General features: G+C 42.9%; 1 protein-coding gene across 2 annotated transcripts in view; it reads right to left on the bottom strand.

Annotated features, from left to right (window-relative positions):
- NPFFR1 (neuropeptide FF receptor 1) overlaps positions 1-16825 on the bottom strand; it is a 48330-nt gene that overhangs the window by 5425 nt on the left and 26080 nt on the right. For both annotated transcript variants that reach the window (XM_065551974.1, XM_005281856.4), the window contains exon 3: positions 2813-2912. In XM_065551974.1, the coding sequence (XP_065408046.1) occupies positions 2813-2912 (100 nt within the window). The remainder of the gene's footprint in view (positions 1-2812; positions 2913-16825) is intronic.

Below are 16825 nucleotides of genomic sequence, written 5' to 3'. Positions count from 1 at the left end.
AAAAAGGAAAGATGATCTAGGTCATTCCTATCTAAATAAGAATGTTAGCAGATGCATTGTCTCCTCTCACCCAGAATAATGAAGACGGGAAGGGCAAGAAAAATAGAAACTGTGATATTTTTCATCCTACCAACACAACATAATCTTGTGAGCATTCATTTGTCTGCTATGCTCGGAGGTATCTATGTTATAACACATTCTTTCCTCAACTGAATGGCCAATGTGATAACATGGTTCCTAAAAATGGTTATAAATGTGTTTTTTTGCCCATATGTGAAATAAAGTGTCATAACAGACTCCCTTACCCATGGCAGACAACTGTTTGCACAAATTCTTTTTCTAGTGTAGACGAGCACGCACTGACTGCACACATTGACCAGCGGAGGATACTATACCCTTTCACAGCAAGGCTACATAAAATCATAGAAGTGTTGGACTGGAAGGGATCTCAAGAGGTCATCTAGTCCAGTCCCCTGCACTGAATGCAGGACATGCCCACTAATGGATTCATTTGCGGAGAGCATTCAGCTTTGGCACAAGGAACCCATCCTCAGTATTTCCCACAACTGGTATCAGGCATTTTAGATATTGCCTTTCCAATGGGTATTGACACTAGGAGGAAAGGACTTGGTTTACTAACACAATGTAATGTATATCCAGAGAAATGATGTTACAACATTTTTCAGATTGTATCTCAGACACCAAGGCCTGGACTGAAATACAATCATAGCTGTGTTGGGGAAATCATTTACCCACACAGCTGTGTCACAAGCCTTTTGTAATGTGGCATGCTTTTGTTAGTGTGGATCAGACCTAACAGTCTTATAGTCACATTAAGGGAACATAAATGGTCTTTAGAACATAGTTAGCTAAAAGTTCAGGACACAGCTGTGCTATAATGGGTATCCTAAATAACTATAACTGCAGTGTAGCTGGGGCCAAAAATTGTAATTATAGGGAAGAACCTAGATGACCTCCACCCTTGTATTTTCTAAAGGAAGAGAGCTGAACATATCTAACTGAAACTCCTTGCTGGCTCTGTTTACCAAGCAAGTGTTCTTTGTCTCTTCAGCTAAACTAACACTATTGATAGATCAAGTCTTTTATGCATTGCCCACAACCTCTTTCATCCACCCACCTAAAGATCAAAGCAATGTAACATATTTTGTCTTACTTAATTTTGAACATGTTTAAACAGCTGGTTTGCTTTAATGGGTAACATTCTGTTGGGATGCTATTTGCCCTCCATCTGAGCTCTCAGAGAATAAAACATCTGCCACAGACAGAAGAATGTTTTTTTGAGTCACAACATCAGTTTTCTGTTGCTGAGTCACAGATTTCGCTGCATTTAAAAAGAGAATCCATTTTATTTTAGCCGAGAGTATTATTGTGCCTTTTGTTAGCCACTCACTGGGAAATGTTAGTCTGAGTAATGAGCTATGTCAGAACTGTTTCTCAAACTCTCTCACACAGAGCTCTGAGTTACTCACTGGGAGTTATTTATACAGTTTCAGAGAAATTAGGAGGACAATCCATATGCTTTCTACCAATACCATTGAGAACTGAATTCCATACATATAGTGGAAGGAAGGCAGTTCACTTTCTATGATAAACTACAACCATTAAGTAGGCGTGGACCTCTTCGGTCCTAACATGTTGCCACACTTTACATGGCTACCGTGATTAAATATGAATTTTGCAATTTTTTAAAGGAATCCTATGTGTTCCCCATTTTCTCCTATGTGCTGTCGTGTTATCTAGGGGGTGGAAAGGGTGGTTTGCTCTCTGCAAAGTCTCGGGTATGAATGGTTCCCAGCTGTCTGGGGTTTAGGCCCCATATCAATGGGGCCCTTTTGAGAAGACAATGGCAAATCCAATCACTGGGACTTTGATATCTAGCAACCAACAAACATGGATGGCACATCTCTCTGCAGGAAGCCAAGCAGTGTTTGACCTGCTGGAGAACAAAGGACTCGGGAGGTGCCAGGAGGGCAATTAAGGGTTGACTGCTGGAGGAATCAAGGACACGTGTACTGGGATGAAGGGAGGTCAGAAGGATAGGACTTTGGATTCTGTGCTGCCCAGGAGGGACTCTGTTGTAACTTTCTTTTCTCTATGCTAATCAAGGACTTCCTATGCTGTGTTCTGGTTGACTAATAAACTGTTCAATTTTATAATGCTGGCTGAGTGTCACTGCAAATGCTGATGGAGGAGGTGCTCCCTAAGGATTGTACAAGTCTCCCTCAGGGGTCTTTCCCAGTTGGACTTGCTGCATGGAGCTCACAGTGTGAAGCAGGGGTGCTGAAAGACCAGAGGTCCAGGAGGCGGTGAAGCTGTGTGGCTCACCTTGGAGGACAAGTGAGGCACCTAGGGGGGCTGGCACACTGAAGGGGTCCTTCCAGAGACTGTTTCTTCCAAAGCTGGAGCAATAGCACCAATCCTGTGGATCTATGACAGTTACCTTTCTAGCTTCCTGGCTGCCCATTGCACACATCTTGGACTCACATGCCAATATATGGTAGGCCTGAATCTCTTCTTTCCTTTTTGTCTTCCTCTTCAATTTTCTCTCTCTCTCCACCATCACATACATTTTGTATTGTATCTGCAGGATCCCAAGGGAATGGGGTGAGGGACTGATGGAACACAAACAGCACTCAGCCTGTATGCTCTGGAGGAGGAAAACAATTACCATGAAGATGCAGTATCCTGCCACCAGATGGGACTCCCCAGAGAAACAGAACTGAAATGACCATAAACCTTACTCCATTTTCTGCAGGCAAATGGCTAGAGCGAGAGTACTGCGGACACATACCTTTCCACTGCAATGGCCACCAGAGTGAAAACTGAAGATGAGACAGACATCCCCTGCACCAATCCACTCATTTTACACATGATGTTGTCAAATGGCCAACCTGAAATTACATAGATAGCATTGTGGGGACACATTCATACCATAAACCCACTATGCAGAATAATCTGCATTCACCTAGGGTTGTGCAGAGCTGCCAACCTAAGTCTTGTGAAAAGGCTGATAAATTGCCTGTCATAAAACATGACTTTCAAGGATTTGTGATCTGTCTGATCTAAATTGCACTAAGCTAGCACTTGGCAGTTGAGTAATTTTCTTTTCTAAAAGAAAGAAATAAGAGTAAATCTAATTTGCTTCCACACAGTGTGGGTGACGCCTAATTCTCAAGCCTGAGGATACCCCATTTCACCCTCAGTTTCTACCATGCATTTTGGTCACAGTCTTTCTGACTGAGGTCTGGACAAAACCCCATAAACAATCAATGCTGCCATTAAATGCAGCCAGAGAACTGTGCAGTTTTCATAGCTATGAGAAATTTTACAGATGTTCAGCAGATATATTCCAAAGCCTGTAAATGTACCAGTTTTAGCTTGATTTTTGCATGCATTCAGCAATTTCCTCTAGCTGTACCCATTGGTTGTGTGATTACAAATCAATTTCTGAAGTGGTACTAGGCTGGCGGTACATCTGGTTTGTTATCACACTAACATGTCCTTTAGCAATGTAGTGACTTTTTAAAAAAGGTGTGGATCACTGTGGGCCAGCATGGGGTGAGGATGATACTAACCCATACTCCAGTCCATGACATTCTGAATAATTACATAATTCTTTAAAGCGCACCACATTCTTTCAAGACCTAATGAATAGCCAGACATAAATATCATCCCTGGTCATCTCTTTTAGAATTGTATTGAATATTTCTAACACTAATAACTAGATTTCCATTTTTGTACAACATCTGCACAGGCACTCAGCTAATAGTCTAACTCAATATTTATTACAATGTGGTTCTTCTCTGAAACTTGACTTATTGTAGGGCTTTCTTTGTCTCCCTCACTTATTTCCAAGTCAAATGTGCTCAGTGTACAAATAAAAAAATATATTTTTCTAACTGCCAGCCCTGTAAATGGAACATGGGATATAAAAGCCAAGCTGGACTTTTTTGTCTTGTACTTGATAAGCAATAAAGGTTCTGCAATCAGAGCTTAGTTAGCAGTTCTGGTGATGATTCACATGATTATCGAGTTCCCTGAACCTTTGGTGAATCTGCAGGGTGCTCAGGAGTAAAAAGGAGAAAAATAAAATGTTAGTTGCCAAAGTCAGCAACTATGACTGAATAAATGCAGGGAGCAGATTGGCTGAGTAAGAAGGGTGACTTTTTTGCGTAGTCCATTGCCAGAGTAAGTTAGCACTTTAAGTACAAAATAACTATATAAATGCAATGTTAAGGTTACATATTTTGACACAAAAAAGTAAAGAAATGCAAAAATTAAAAGTTTTTTTTGTTTACTCTGAGAAGTGGTTGTATAAAAATGACATCTTCTTATAAAGCACTTTGGGTCCTTTGGGTGTTCAGAGTCAGACCTTAATGACAAAAATAAATGTGTTGCTTTTTCCTTCTGTTAACATTGCAGATATAACACAGCTAAGGTGGCGTGAACCTGATTCTATTCCATCTTGTGTAACCTCAACAGATTTGTTTGCAAGGTGATAGGGTTGTACAGAGGTAAGTAAGAGTATAATCTGAAGACATTAAAATTGCATAGGGCCCAATTTGGCCAGCAAGAACCTTAAGGTTATTACACTTGAGATTGAAAGAACCCAGTCTAAATATCAGACCCAGACTGAGTTTTTAGGACTAGCAGATAGAAAAACATCTTTTTACTTGTTAATTGAGCACATTTGGTAATCACTGGGACGACAAGGATGGAACCCCACAACGGTATTTTTACGGAATCGCTTTTCAAAGTAGAAAAAATGGTCGCCTACATTTCGTAACTGTTGTCGTTTGAGATGTATTGCTCATGTCCAGGGCTGGCTCCAGGCACCAGCCCACCAAGCTTGTGCTTGGGGCGGCACCTGGAGGGGGGCGGCGCGGTGTGATGCTCCGGCTCTGGCCGCCGGGGAGAGCGGAGCCCCGGCCGGGCACTCCGCCCTCCCCCCGGCGCTCTGGCTGCCGGGGAGAGCGGAGCCCGGGCTGGGGCTCACCGCCCTCCCCCCGGGGCTCCGGCCGCCCTCCCCCCCGGCACCCTCCCCTGCCGCGCGGGGGTGGGAGGCGGCGGCCGGAGGCTTTTTTGCCTGGGGCGGCAAAAAAGCCAGAACCGGCCCTGCTCATGTCCATTCCATTTTAGATGTGCACGTTCCCACATGCACAGTTGTTAGAGATTTCTGCCTTAGTGGTATCCATAGGGCCGGCTGTGGCGCCCCCTGTAGTGGCGCTCCCATGTGGCGGTATATCAGGCACCACCGGCCGTGCGCCATCTCAGTTCCTTCTTGCTGGTAACTCCGACAGAGGGGTACGAGGACAGGAAATGGAATGGACATGAGCAACACATCTCGAAGAACAACAGTTATGAAAGGTAGGTAACCGTTTTTATTTCTTCGAGTGATTGCTTATGTCAATACCATTGTAGGTGGGCTCAGAGTTCACAGCTTAGCAGCTTGCAGTACTGCCCTACCAAGCCAGCATTGTCTCAGGCCTGCTGGGTCAGCGCATAGTGCGACATAAAGTTATGGACAGATGACCAGGTGGCTGCTCTGCAGATGTCCTGAATAGGCACCTGGGCCAGAAAAGCTGCGCCCTGGTAGAGTGGGTGGTGATGGTCACCAGAGGTGGCACTTCCGCTTGGCCATAGCAGAAGTGAATGCAGGCCGTGATCCAAGAAGAAATTTTTTGCGTGGATAGAGGGCAACGTTTCATCCTGTTGGGCATGGTGATGAATAATTGTGTCAATTTACAGAACATCCTGGTTCTGTCAATGTAGAAGGCCAGAGCCCTCCAGACGTCCAAGGCATGTAGCCTACGCTCCTCCTCTGATTTATGCAGCTTTGGAAAGACGACCGGTAAGTAAATGAATGAAAGTAAACTGAGAGATGACTTTGGGAAGAAATGCTGGGCATGGTCTGAGCTGGACCTTGTCCTTGTAAAAGACCATGTATGGCGGCTCCAAGATGAGTGCCCGAATCTTGGATACTCAGCAGGCCGACGTCACTGCAACTAGGAATGCGACTTCCAGGAAAGGGGGAGGAGGGAGCAAGATGCCAGAGAATCGAAGGGGGGACCCATGAGTTGCGTCAGCACCAGATTCAAATCCCACGGTGGGACGGGATCCCTGACTTGTGGGTAGAGGCGGTCTAGGCCCTTAAGAAATCTGACCATGATGTCCTGAGCAAAAACCGACCTGCCCCCGAACGGCAGGTGGAAGGACAAGATGGCCACTAGATGGACCTTGATGGATGAAAGGGACAAGCTCTGGAGCTTGAGATTCAGGAGTTAGTCCAGAATAAGCTGCAGAGACGCCCATTTGGGACGGACACCTTTGTCCACGATCCAGCAGGTGAACTGTTTCCACTTTGCCAAGTAAGTCACTGTGATGGAGGGCTTCCTACTTCCCAACAGGACACGCTGAACCTCAGTCGAGCACTGCTGCTCCTGCGCATTTAGCCACACAGCAGCCAGGCCATCAGATGTAGTGCCGCCAGGTTGGGGTGCAGGTTCTGGGACAACAGGTACAACTTGACAGATAGCTGGAACGGGGTTGCTACCGAGAGGTCCAGCAGGGTGCTGAACCAGTGTTGGCGTGGACATGCTGGCGCTACGCGGATGATCCTTGCCTTGTCCTGTTTGATCTTCGCGAGGACCTTGGGCAGCAACGGCAGCAGAAGGAAGGCGTACATCAGAACCCCTGATCACGGGAGCAGAAAAGCATCGGACAGGGCTCCTCTCTCCATTCCCCCCTATCAAACAGAAGACGTGGCATTTCTTGTTCTTCCTGGACGTGAACAGGTCCACCTGGGGAGTTCCCCACCTGTGGAAGAGGGAAGTGACCACCTCTGGATGAAGGGACCACTCGTGGTGAGATGAGAACGTCCTGCTGAGATGATCTGCCAACCCATTCTTGGGCCTCAGAAGATGAGTGGCTACGAGATGGATATTGTACTGTAGACAGAAGTCCCAGAGCCAGAGGGCTTCCTGGCAAAGGGTTGACGACCTGGCTCTGCCTTGCCTGTTGATATAGAAAACCGTGGTCATGTTGTCCGTCAGGACCTGGACCACTCTGTCTTGTATGTGAGGTAGAAAGGCCTGGCAGGCCAGTCGAACCGCCCTGAGTTCCCTGATATTGATATGAAGGGAATGATCTTGACTGGACCAATGCCCTTGAGTGTTGAGATCACCGAGGTGGGCTCCCCAGCCCAGGTCTGAGGCGTCGGAGACAAAGGTCACCAACGAGGATGGGGACATGAAGGGAGCACCTTCCAACACCGACGCGGGATCCTGACACCATACAAGGGACGGATACCGTTAAGGCAGAAATCTCCGACAGCTGTGCACATGGGTGTGCGCACATCTAAAATGGAATTGACATGAGCAAGCACTCGAAGAACCACCATACTTTAAGGTTCTCATACTAACATTAGCTGATCCACATTAAAGAAACAGGATCATACTATGATCTTGACTTAATGGAATTGCATTTGTTTACACCAGCATGGAATTTGGCCATATATACAGTCTAAATTGTAATCAAAGTATTTTATATGTTGAATATATAAATAAGGTAATATTCCTATAAGAACCTGAGCTTTGGCATTCCCTGTTACCTTCACCTTGCACTAGCACATTTGTTTTCATTTCACTTTCTGTGGCAAAGAGTTGGTTCAATTTCCAATCTGATTCTCACTCCCTGCGTAAACAAGATCTGGGATTGCTGTAGTACTGAGGTAGTCCCCTCAGGCCCAGGGGAAAGGTAGTATCTTGCATCTTCTCTGCAGGAACCCCACTGCCTAATTTTAGAAAAGGTTTCACTATTGGGATCTATAAGGAATGCTGTCCAGTTGCCCAAGAGTGGCAAACCCAATATTCAAGGTGGGATGGTATAGAGTGGGAGAAATAGAGAGACCTTTAGGGGCCCTCCCCAAGGGAGTGAAGGATTCCCATGGAGAAACTCAAGAAGACTGCTTGTTATTCTTGTGATGAATGTGGCCTATTATCAATGTTGGATACTTCAGTTTCCTCTCTATAGATTACCAACAACTTTGACACCTAATGGCACCCCAGTTTGCATGGCTACAGCACAGAAGACAAGTCCTGGGCATGCATTATTTCCGGTCTGTAGAAAGGTAAAAGAATCGGCAACCAACTCAGCTTTGACTGCACTGTGCATTCCAAATCTCTAAAACTTCACAGTCAATTTCTAAGCATATATTGTTTGGCGTTTAATAATTTACTAGAAATTGTTCCGGAAGTCAGGCTGGAAAGAATGAAATGAGAAGCTACCCTCAAAACTTTCATGAACAGAAGAAAAAGTGTTAATTTCCATCTTCAACATAGCACCCATCTGCATTGGTGCTTCTGTGGGATAGCTTGTGGTAAAGTTGAGGAGAAACAAGATTGCCTTAGCATAAATTTTACAGTCTTGTTTCACTGTTTGCTGCATTTCAGGACCAGGAAACTAGTTCTGTATTACAATGCAAACCCTATCCCAATGGTCCTATGTGAGGTCATTGCTTACCTAAGCATTTCTGACATGCTACTAAACAACTTGTTGCCATAATTATATGCTCTGCTGGGAGTTATATTGATTAATTCACCTGACATTTGTGGAAAAACGTTTAGTGCATTTCCATTTACAGTCAGCAGTCTGTCATAGGTAGGCTGTACATTCTAGCTTTTCTATAGCACATATCCTCTTAATTTTGGGGTTAGATGGAACCAAACAAATTACTTGTTAAGCGGCTATAATCTATTTTAATTTCATAGAGGGTAGTGACCCTTCTGCAGTGTATTTGGAAATAGAGGAGCATTATTACTGAACTATGTGCGGTGAGATATGGGAAGTATTTGATGCAGAGAAGCAGCAAGAAACAATAACCTGTTATATTGTACTCCATTTATGTGTGTTGCACCATGTGTAGGCTATAACAAATCCTACTAATTACCATGAATAATGTGATTGCTCTGTTCCATTAACACTGTGAAAAATAAGCCAACCCCTGTGATAATTTAGGCTGAGAGAGGGGAGAGAAGTTTTAGCCTATTATTTATCTAAAATGTCACACACTGCAAATGAAGTCGTACAAAGATAATATTTCTACAATACAGTGAAAAAAGGAGGTTTATGTAGACACAAGACCAAATTCAGTGAAGTTACATCAGGGATGAATTTGGGCCATGTTCTTTATAGTCCACAATTTATAAGAAAACAAGAAAAAATGTCCTGATCTTTAAAAAAATCTCATTGTATGTTGAGTCACCCTGTGTGACACTGCTTCCCATATTTTTCACAGTACTATTATGATATGATTGTGTCATAGTCATAATGTATTTGATGCCAGATAAATCATATGAGGTATCATTGGAAAGTTATGATTTACTGAATATGATTATTTTATTTGTATGGAAGTATCATTTTTGTATCTAAAGTTAGGAATACTGAATACATCTGTACTATAAAAGTGTTTGCACTTGGGGAATGCCCACCAGACAGAATGCAATCAGTATGGCTGGCTAGCTGGGGACAAGTCAATGGACCATGAGGGAGAACAATCGGTTTTTGAAGATGCTAAATCTCCCACCTTCCTGAGAAGCTTTCCTGGGATGCTATAAACTGCCTCTGATTCATGGCTGCTTTGACACTGCAGGGTCATGTGTTCAAGTCACCTGGTACTGGACTCCATGATAGACCACCAGTATTTTTCCACTGAGGGATGAGAGGGAATCACACTGAAAGACAAAGGATTCCCTCCATATGTAAATCCTATATAAAGCAGGGGAGTGAGTTAATCAGGGTTTGCTCTTCACTGAATCCCCACCCAGGATGACTGCTGTGAACATCTAAGGGCTTGTCTATACTGCCAATTGAACGACAAAACTTTTGTCGTTCACAGATGTTTAAGAAAGCCCCTCCCTCCCCCAAAAGACAAGAGTTTTGCCGTGGCAAGTGGCAGAGTAAACGGCTCGTTGTCAGCAGGAGCGCTCTCCTGTTGACAACGTGAACCCCGCTCCGCTCGTAGGGGGTGGAAGTATTTTGTTGGCAAAAGTGCCAACAAACAGCGTTTACACTGTCCAACTTTTAGCGACACGCCCATGTCGACACAGCCATGTCACTAAAAGCTGTGTAGTGTAGACAAAGCCTAAGAAACATAGACAAAGTTGGGGAGAAGGATTGAGCCCAGGCTGGGAAGGAGTCTGGCCTGTGAAAGAACTACCTGGAGTTTTAGGCTGCAAGCCAGGGTGGAAAAAAAATCAATGGCTTAAAAAAAATTGAATTTATTTTTAATTTAAATTGGATTTTTTGGATAAAATGCTTTTTGAGAAAAAAAACTATTTAAAGGTAGTTTTAATTAAGATACATTATAGCTCAAAGATATCTCATCATGGAATAGGGATTATAAATTCTAATTCTATAGTATGAGACAATATATTCATGTAATGTTTAAGAAAAGTTTTATAAATGAGTTTCAATAGTCCATGGAGTAGGGACCCAATCTTATGGGGTTCCAGGGGCTTCTGTGTAGACTATTTAGGTTAATCTTTCTATCTACCCAATGGGATTCAGTGCCCAGTCTAGAAGATACCATCAGAGATGCTTATTTTTGCAGTTCTCAAACTGTGGATTTGTGTCTCCAGAGGTAACATGCTTGTTAATAGCAAAAATGTTTTCAAATAAATAAATAAATAATATATAGAGGTGAGAAATAACAGACCTCAACCCTGTTGTCCCTCTGCAAATTTGTGTACACAGAGTCAATCCCTTACCTCTCTCTAAAAGTGCAAAGTTTCAAAAAGTTCAATGAATAGAAGATTGTTGGGGGAGGAATAGATCTGGACAAGACGACGACGTCTGGAAATAAATGTGAGAAGGCGGGGACAGGCAGTAGAAACAAAAGTGGAACTGTTTGAGCTGCTTATTCCAGAAGTCTTGAGGTCTTTCTGAGTGTAGCCTTCATTGATTTGAGATCTACCATGCCATTCTCTCACTACAAGGGAAAACCTATAATGGCAGCAGGCCATAAAAGAGACCCAGTTTGGGAATAAGAACCATTCAAGAAATATATGTTTGCTGCTGATGTTTTAAAGAAAGTTACACCAGTGAACTGGTGGAAGTCACTTAAGCACTTGGATTCAGAGACTATTGAAGTGATAATCTCACTTTTAACAGCAGTAGCTTCTTCTGCCGGTGTAGAAAGAATATTTTCTTCCTTTGGACTAATGCATTCCAAATTGAGAAATCATTTGGGACCTGAAAAAGCAGGAAATCTTGTTTTTCTTTTTCAGATTATGAACAAACAGGAAAATGAAGGTGAAGACGACTGAGTTAGCTGCAGAAGCCAATATTTTAAGTTTCTCATGTTGACCTGGCAAACATAATCCATTAAATTTTTTTGTAAAAATATTTCATTTAACTATTTTAGTTAAAAACAATTTTAACAAAAACAAACTTGATTTTAAAAAATTGACTGTGTAACAAAATTCAAAAATTCATATGCTTGTTTTGTTAAAATATTGTATGTTTGCTGTTGAAGAAAAAAAAAATCCAGAATACATAACGTTGTTGTTTTAGTTAAATAAAACAATTTAAATGTCTGTCTGGTGATGTTCTCCTCCTAATACAGCATGGCAAGAAAATCCTCCAAATAGTAATGATTAACCTATTGAATTGGAGATAGTTCACCTCCCAATGACTTCATAAATATCTACTTCAATTACCTTTGGTAAATGAAATAACCAAACAATCATTCATTTTCTGATATAGCTGTAAAACTAATCTGAAAAGTTTTCAAAATAAATCACTTAAAAATGTATAGTGTGTACAATGAAACCTACATTGATCTCTGAGTTGTGAAGAATATGTATTAAGGTTATAGCAACCAACAAGAATGCACTTTTATGTAGAAATCCATGATTAAATTGAGTCTTCCTGACTAGTGATTTAAATCAATTTGATTTATGTGGATTTTGATCTAAATCAAATCCACTCCGCTGCAAGCAAGAGCAGCTTGCCTTCAAGAACCTCTGAAATCTGCCTAGAACAAGATTTAGGGTGAGAAATTACCACTTATAACCAGTTTCTTTAGTATTGTGAAAGTAGAATGAATTATATTGTAGAAGTAGAATGAATTAAAGAAATGCTGTATGTTCCTTTTAGCAGGAATGAGGAATGTTGAGATAAAGTTGTCAGGAAGAGGAACATTAAGGTATTGAACAATGGGTCCACTTAAGCTGATAGTGAGACATTAACAGGAGATTGGTGAGAGTTAATAAGGACTTGAGATATGTGTCTAGCCCCAGGTAAACTTATCAATTCTGCTCCCTTTGTAATCTTGTTAATTTCGCGCCCTTTTATCTGTATAAATAAGGTGGTTTGAGCCTTGTATGGCACTCACATTTTCTGGGTGTATTAGCAGAACGCTTTTGAGAGGTAAACTCCTGCCTCTGACTGGCCAACGATGCCAGCCTTCATTGCCCACTAGTTACATTTTCAACAAGCACTTTGTGCTTTCCCTCATGCTGCACTTCACGCTTGAGAGGAGCTCCACTTAAACATCCACAAAGCTACATCATTATCTCTCCTTAAATCTCCTTTGGTGTGCTGCCTACAAAAAACTTGACAGATGTAGACCACAGATACCATTCCCTATGATGCTGACCAATACTGTCTCATGGTTTCCTTATATTCCCTTGTCCATCTGTTCTCTCTTGTCTTACATTTAGATTGTAAGCTCTTTGGGGCAGGAACTGTCTTTTTTTGATGTTTGTAGAGTGCCTAGCGCAATGGGGGTCCATGACTGGGGCTTCTAGGCATTATAGTAATATAAAGAATAAAGAAAAAAACTCAATATCCAGTACAGTGTGACCCAGAGGAGATAGGGGAAATTTTAATGTCCTTTCCCCACCCAGAGAGCTGCCCAGCATTATTAAAAAGCTCAGATGAGTGCATCAGCTTTTTCTCTGTTTTAAATCCAGCTCTCACGCACTGAACTGCAGCCAACATCTTTGGGTCTGACATCCTAAAACTAGACAGGGTTCTCTTTGGAGTCTGGTCAGAAGGATCAGAGGCTGTTGAGCAATTCTGTAGCTTCCTTCCTTTCCATAAACTATCCACTATGGCTTACTGCACTATGGTGTTGTCTGTTATATAGTGCAAACTACCTCTTCAGTAAATGAATAACCACTATATAGGTATTACAGGGTTTATATCTTTGTAGAATGTACCCATTAGAGGGTGATGTTATCTAACACATTTGACAAAGTTTGGCATTCCGTCCAAGAGAGAGCAGTGGTACATGTATACATTAGCCATGACATTAAAGACTGAGAGTCTCTATTTGCTTATAGGGCTAGAAACTGGGAATTGGGCCCACGTTTCCCACCTGACAGTTCACAGAACTAATTACTAAGCCACAAGGGAGATAGGTGTTTATATTTAGTATTACATTTTCTATTGAACTTTTTTTTTTTACTGTGGTTTCAAACTGGAATTGCAGCAGGGTATTAAATGTGCTTATGTTAATTATTAAATTGTAGTGTCTAGCATACCTGGTAGTTAAACTATTTCACTGCAAGTTTTCTGTCCTATTAACATTCAGCCAGTCAGTCAGTGGAGAAGATGGTAGAACAAGCTGAGATACACAATATACCATATGACATAGAGGAAATTATATAGTGTACAGGACATCAGGAAAAAAACTACTTGATACCTTTCCCCAGACACAAAGATTCCAATATTTAGGTACAGGTATACTCTGAAAAGGCCCCGCCGCTGAATTGCCGCCGAAAGGGCCGGATGTGCCGCCCCCCTCTTCATTGGCCGCCCCAGGCACCTGCTTGCTAGGCTGGTGCCTGGAGCCGGCCCTGATCACCCCACTGGCACATTTTAACCCTCTGTAATGAAAGCTGAGTTGAGTATTGTGTTGATGATACTAAACATGAAGCAGAATATACTGCAGCTGAATTGGTTCTGCCGTGCTAACAGGAGTAAAAGATGTTGCTTGACAATAAGTGAGAATATATTGTGTGCTTGGAAACTCACAGAGAACAGATGGAGTAAAAAAAAGTGATGTTTTTACATATGCTAGTCATTTTCCTAACCAAACTGGCCCTTTAAAATAAAGTTAGTTAGTTTATACTCTCTCCATTCCTATTTTAAACACCACTGTAATGCTAGTTTCCTTTTGTACTGGGGACCAGCAAATAGAACAAGAGTATCAAAAGGGTACGACATGAAGGTGAAAGGAGTAAGGAAGCAGTCATAAGTTCCACAGAGGATTCAGAGAGCTGCTAGGAGGGTTGGGGAGAGGGGCCCTCCAAAAGCTGGGAGATCCTCAGTAATAGGGTGACCTAAAGGTGTGTCAGAGAAGTAGGGGAAACACTAGGAAAGTTTGCAGATAAAATCAAAGAAGCTGTAAGTTGGTCAAAAAGCAACAGCAAGAGGAATGGGGGAAGTAGAGAATATTAATGTTATTTTGTCTCTTTCTTGCGTCCAAGATAATGGTCTAATCCCATGCTTGGTCAGCTTCCTTATTCATTTAAATTGCTGCTATGTGCTGGGTTCCCAACATCTCTTCTAATTGGGATCCCAGGGCAAACAAGCCTGGTTTGATTTATCTTTCCCTAACAATGTTGCACTCCTACAGTTGAGTGTCCTAAGCCTGTACGAAATCATCTCTAATAAATCCAGTGCATTTAACTTGTGAGTTTGATCAGATCTTGCTACCGAATGTCTGGTTAGAAGACTGCAATTACATGAGGCTGGTCTTATTTTTGCTGTAATCAGTGACTCTAGATGAAAGTTTCATGGATCATATAAGACATTTAAGTAGATGGAGGAAAAAACAGCTGGTTGCACTGAGTTTGCACTATTCTTTCTACAACCATCCCGATGTGTAGAAAGAATAGTAAATATGGCAGGCGACCAGCTTGGCTAAACAGTGAAATCCTTGCTGATCTTAAACGCAAAAAAGAGGCTTATAAGAAGTGGAAGATTGGACAAATGACCAGGGAGGAGTATAAAAATATTGCTCAGGCGTGCAGGAGTGAAATCAGGAAGGCCAAATCACACTTGGAGTTGCAGTTAGCAAGAGATGTTAAGAGTAACAAGAAGGGTTTCTTCAGGTATGTTAGCAACAAGAAGAAAATCAAGGAAAGTGTGGGCCCCTTACTGAATGAGGGAGGCAACCTAGTGACCGAGGATGTGGAAAAAGCTAATGTACTCAATGATTTTTTTGCCTCTGTCTTCACGCACAAGGTCAGCTCCCAGATTGCTGCACTGGGCAGTACAGCATGGGGAGAAGGTGACCAGCCCTCTGTGGAGAAAGAAGTGGTTCGGGACTATTTAGAAAAACTGGACGTGCACAAGTCCATGGGGCCGGATGCGCTGCATCCGAGGGTGCTAAAGGAGTTGGCGGGTGAGATTGCAGAGCCATTAGCCATTATTTTTGAAAACTCATGGCGGTCGGGGGAGGTCCCAGATGACTGGAAAAAGGCTAATGTAGTGCCCATCTTTAAAAAAGGGAAGAAAGAGGATCCGAGGAACTACAGGCCAGTCAGCCTCACCTCAGTCCCTGGAAAAATTATGGAGCAGGTCCTCAAGGAATCAATTATGAAACATTTAGAGGAAAGGAAAGTGATCAGGAACAGTCAGCATGGATTCACGAAGGGGAAGTCGTGCCTGACTAACCTAATTGCCTTCTATGATGAGATAACTGGCTCTGTGGATGAGGGGAAAGCAGTGGATGTGTTATTTCTTGACTTTAGCAAAGCTTTTGATACTGTCTCCCACAGTATTCTTGCCACCAAGTTAAAGAAGTATGGGCTGGATGAATGGACTGTAAGGTGGATAGAAAGCTGGCTAGATCGTCGGGCTCAACGGGTAGTGATCAATGGCTCCATGTCTAGTTGGCAGCCGGTTTCAAGTGGAGTGCCCCAAGGGTCGGTCCTGGGGCCGGTTTTGTTTAATATCTTTATTAATGATCTGGAGGATGGTGTGGACTGCACTCTCAGCAAGTTTGCAGATGACACTAAACTAGGAGGCGTGGTAGATACACTAGAGGGTAGGGATCGGATACAGAGGGACCTAGACAAATTAGAGGATTGGGCAGAAAAAAACCTGATGAGGTTCAACAAGGACAAGTGCAGAGTCCTGCACTTAGGACGGAAGAATCGCATGCACTGCTACAGACTAGGGACCGAATGGCTAGGTAGCAGTTCTGCTGAAAAGGACCTAGGGGTCACAGTGGACGAGAAGCTGGATATGAGTCAACAGTGTGCTCTTGTTGCCAAGAAGGCTAACGGCATTTTGGGCTGTATAAGTAGGGGCATTGCCAGCAGATCGAGGAACGTGATCGTTCCCCTTTATTCGACATTGGTGAGGCCTCATCTGGAATACTGTGTCCAGTTTTGGGCCCCACACTACAAGAAGGATGTGGAAAAATTGGAAAGAGTCCAGCGGAGGGCAACAAAAATGATTAGGGGTCTGGAGCACATGACTTATGAGGAGAGGCTGAGAGAACTGGGATTGTTTAGTCTCCAGAAGAGAAGAATGAGGGGGGATTTGATAGCAGCCTTCAACTACCGGAAGGGGGGTTCCAAAGAGGATGGAGCTCGGCTGTTCTCAGTGTTACCAGATGACAGAACAAGGAGCAATGGTCTCAAGTTGCGGTGGGGGAGGTCCAGGTTGGATATCAGGAAAAACTATTTCACTAGGAGGGTGGTGAAACACTGGAATGCGTTACCTAGGGAGGTGGTGGAGTCTCCTTCCTTGGAGGTTTTTAAGGCCTGGCTTGACAAAGCCCTGG

The sequence above is a fragment of the Chrysemys picta genome, chromosome 7 (genome assembly GCF_011386835.1).
Source record: "Chrysemys picta bellii isolate R12L10 chromosome 7, ASM1138683v2, whole genome shotgun sequence".
Classification (NCBI taxonomy): Eukaryota; Metazoa; Chordata; order Testudines; family Emydidae; genus Chrysemys; species Chrysemys picta.
Note: the sequence above shows the minus strand (reverse complement) of the source record. Positions and strands in the feature narration are given on the sequence as shown.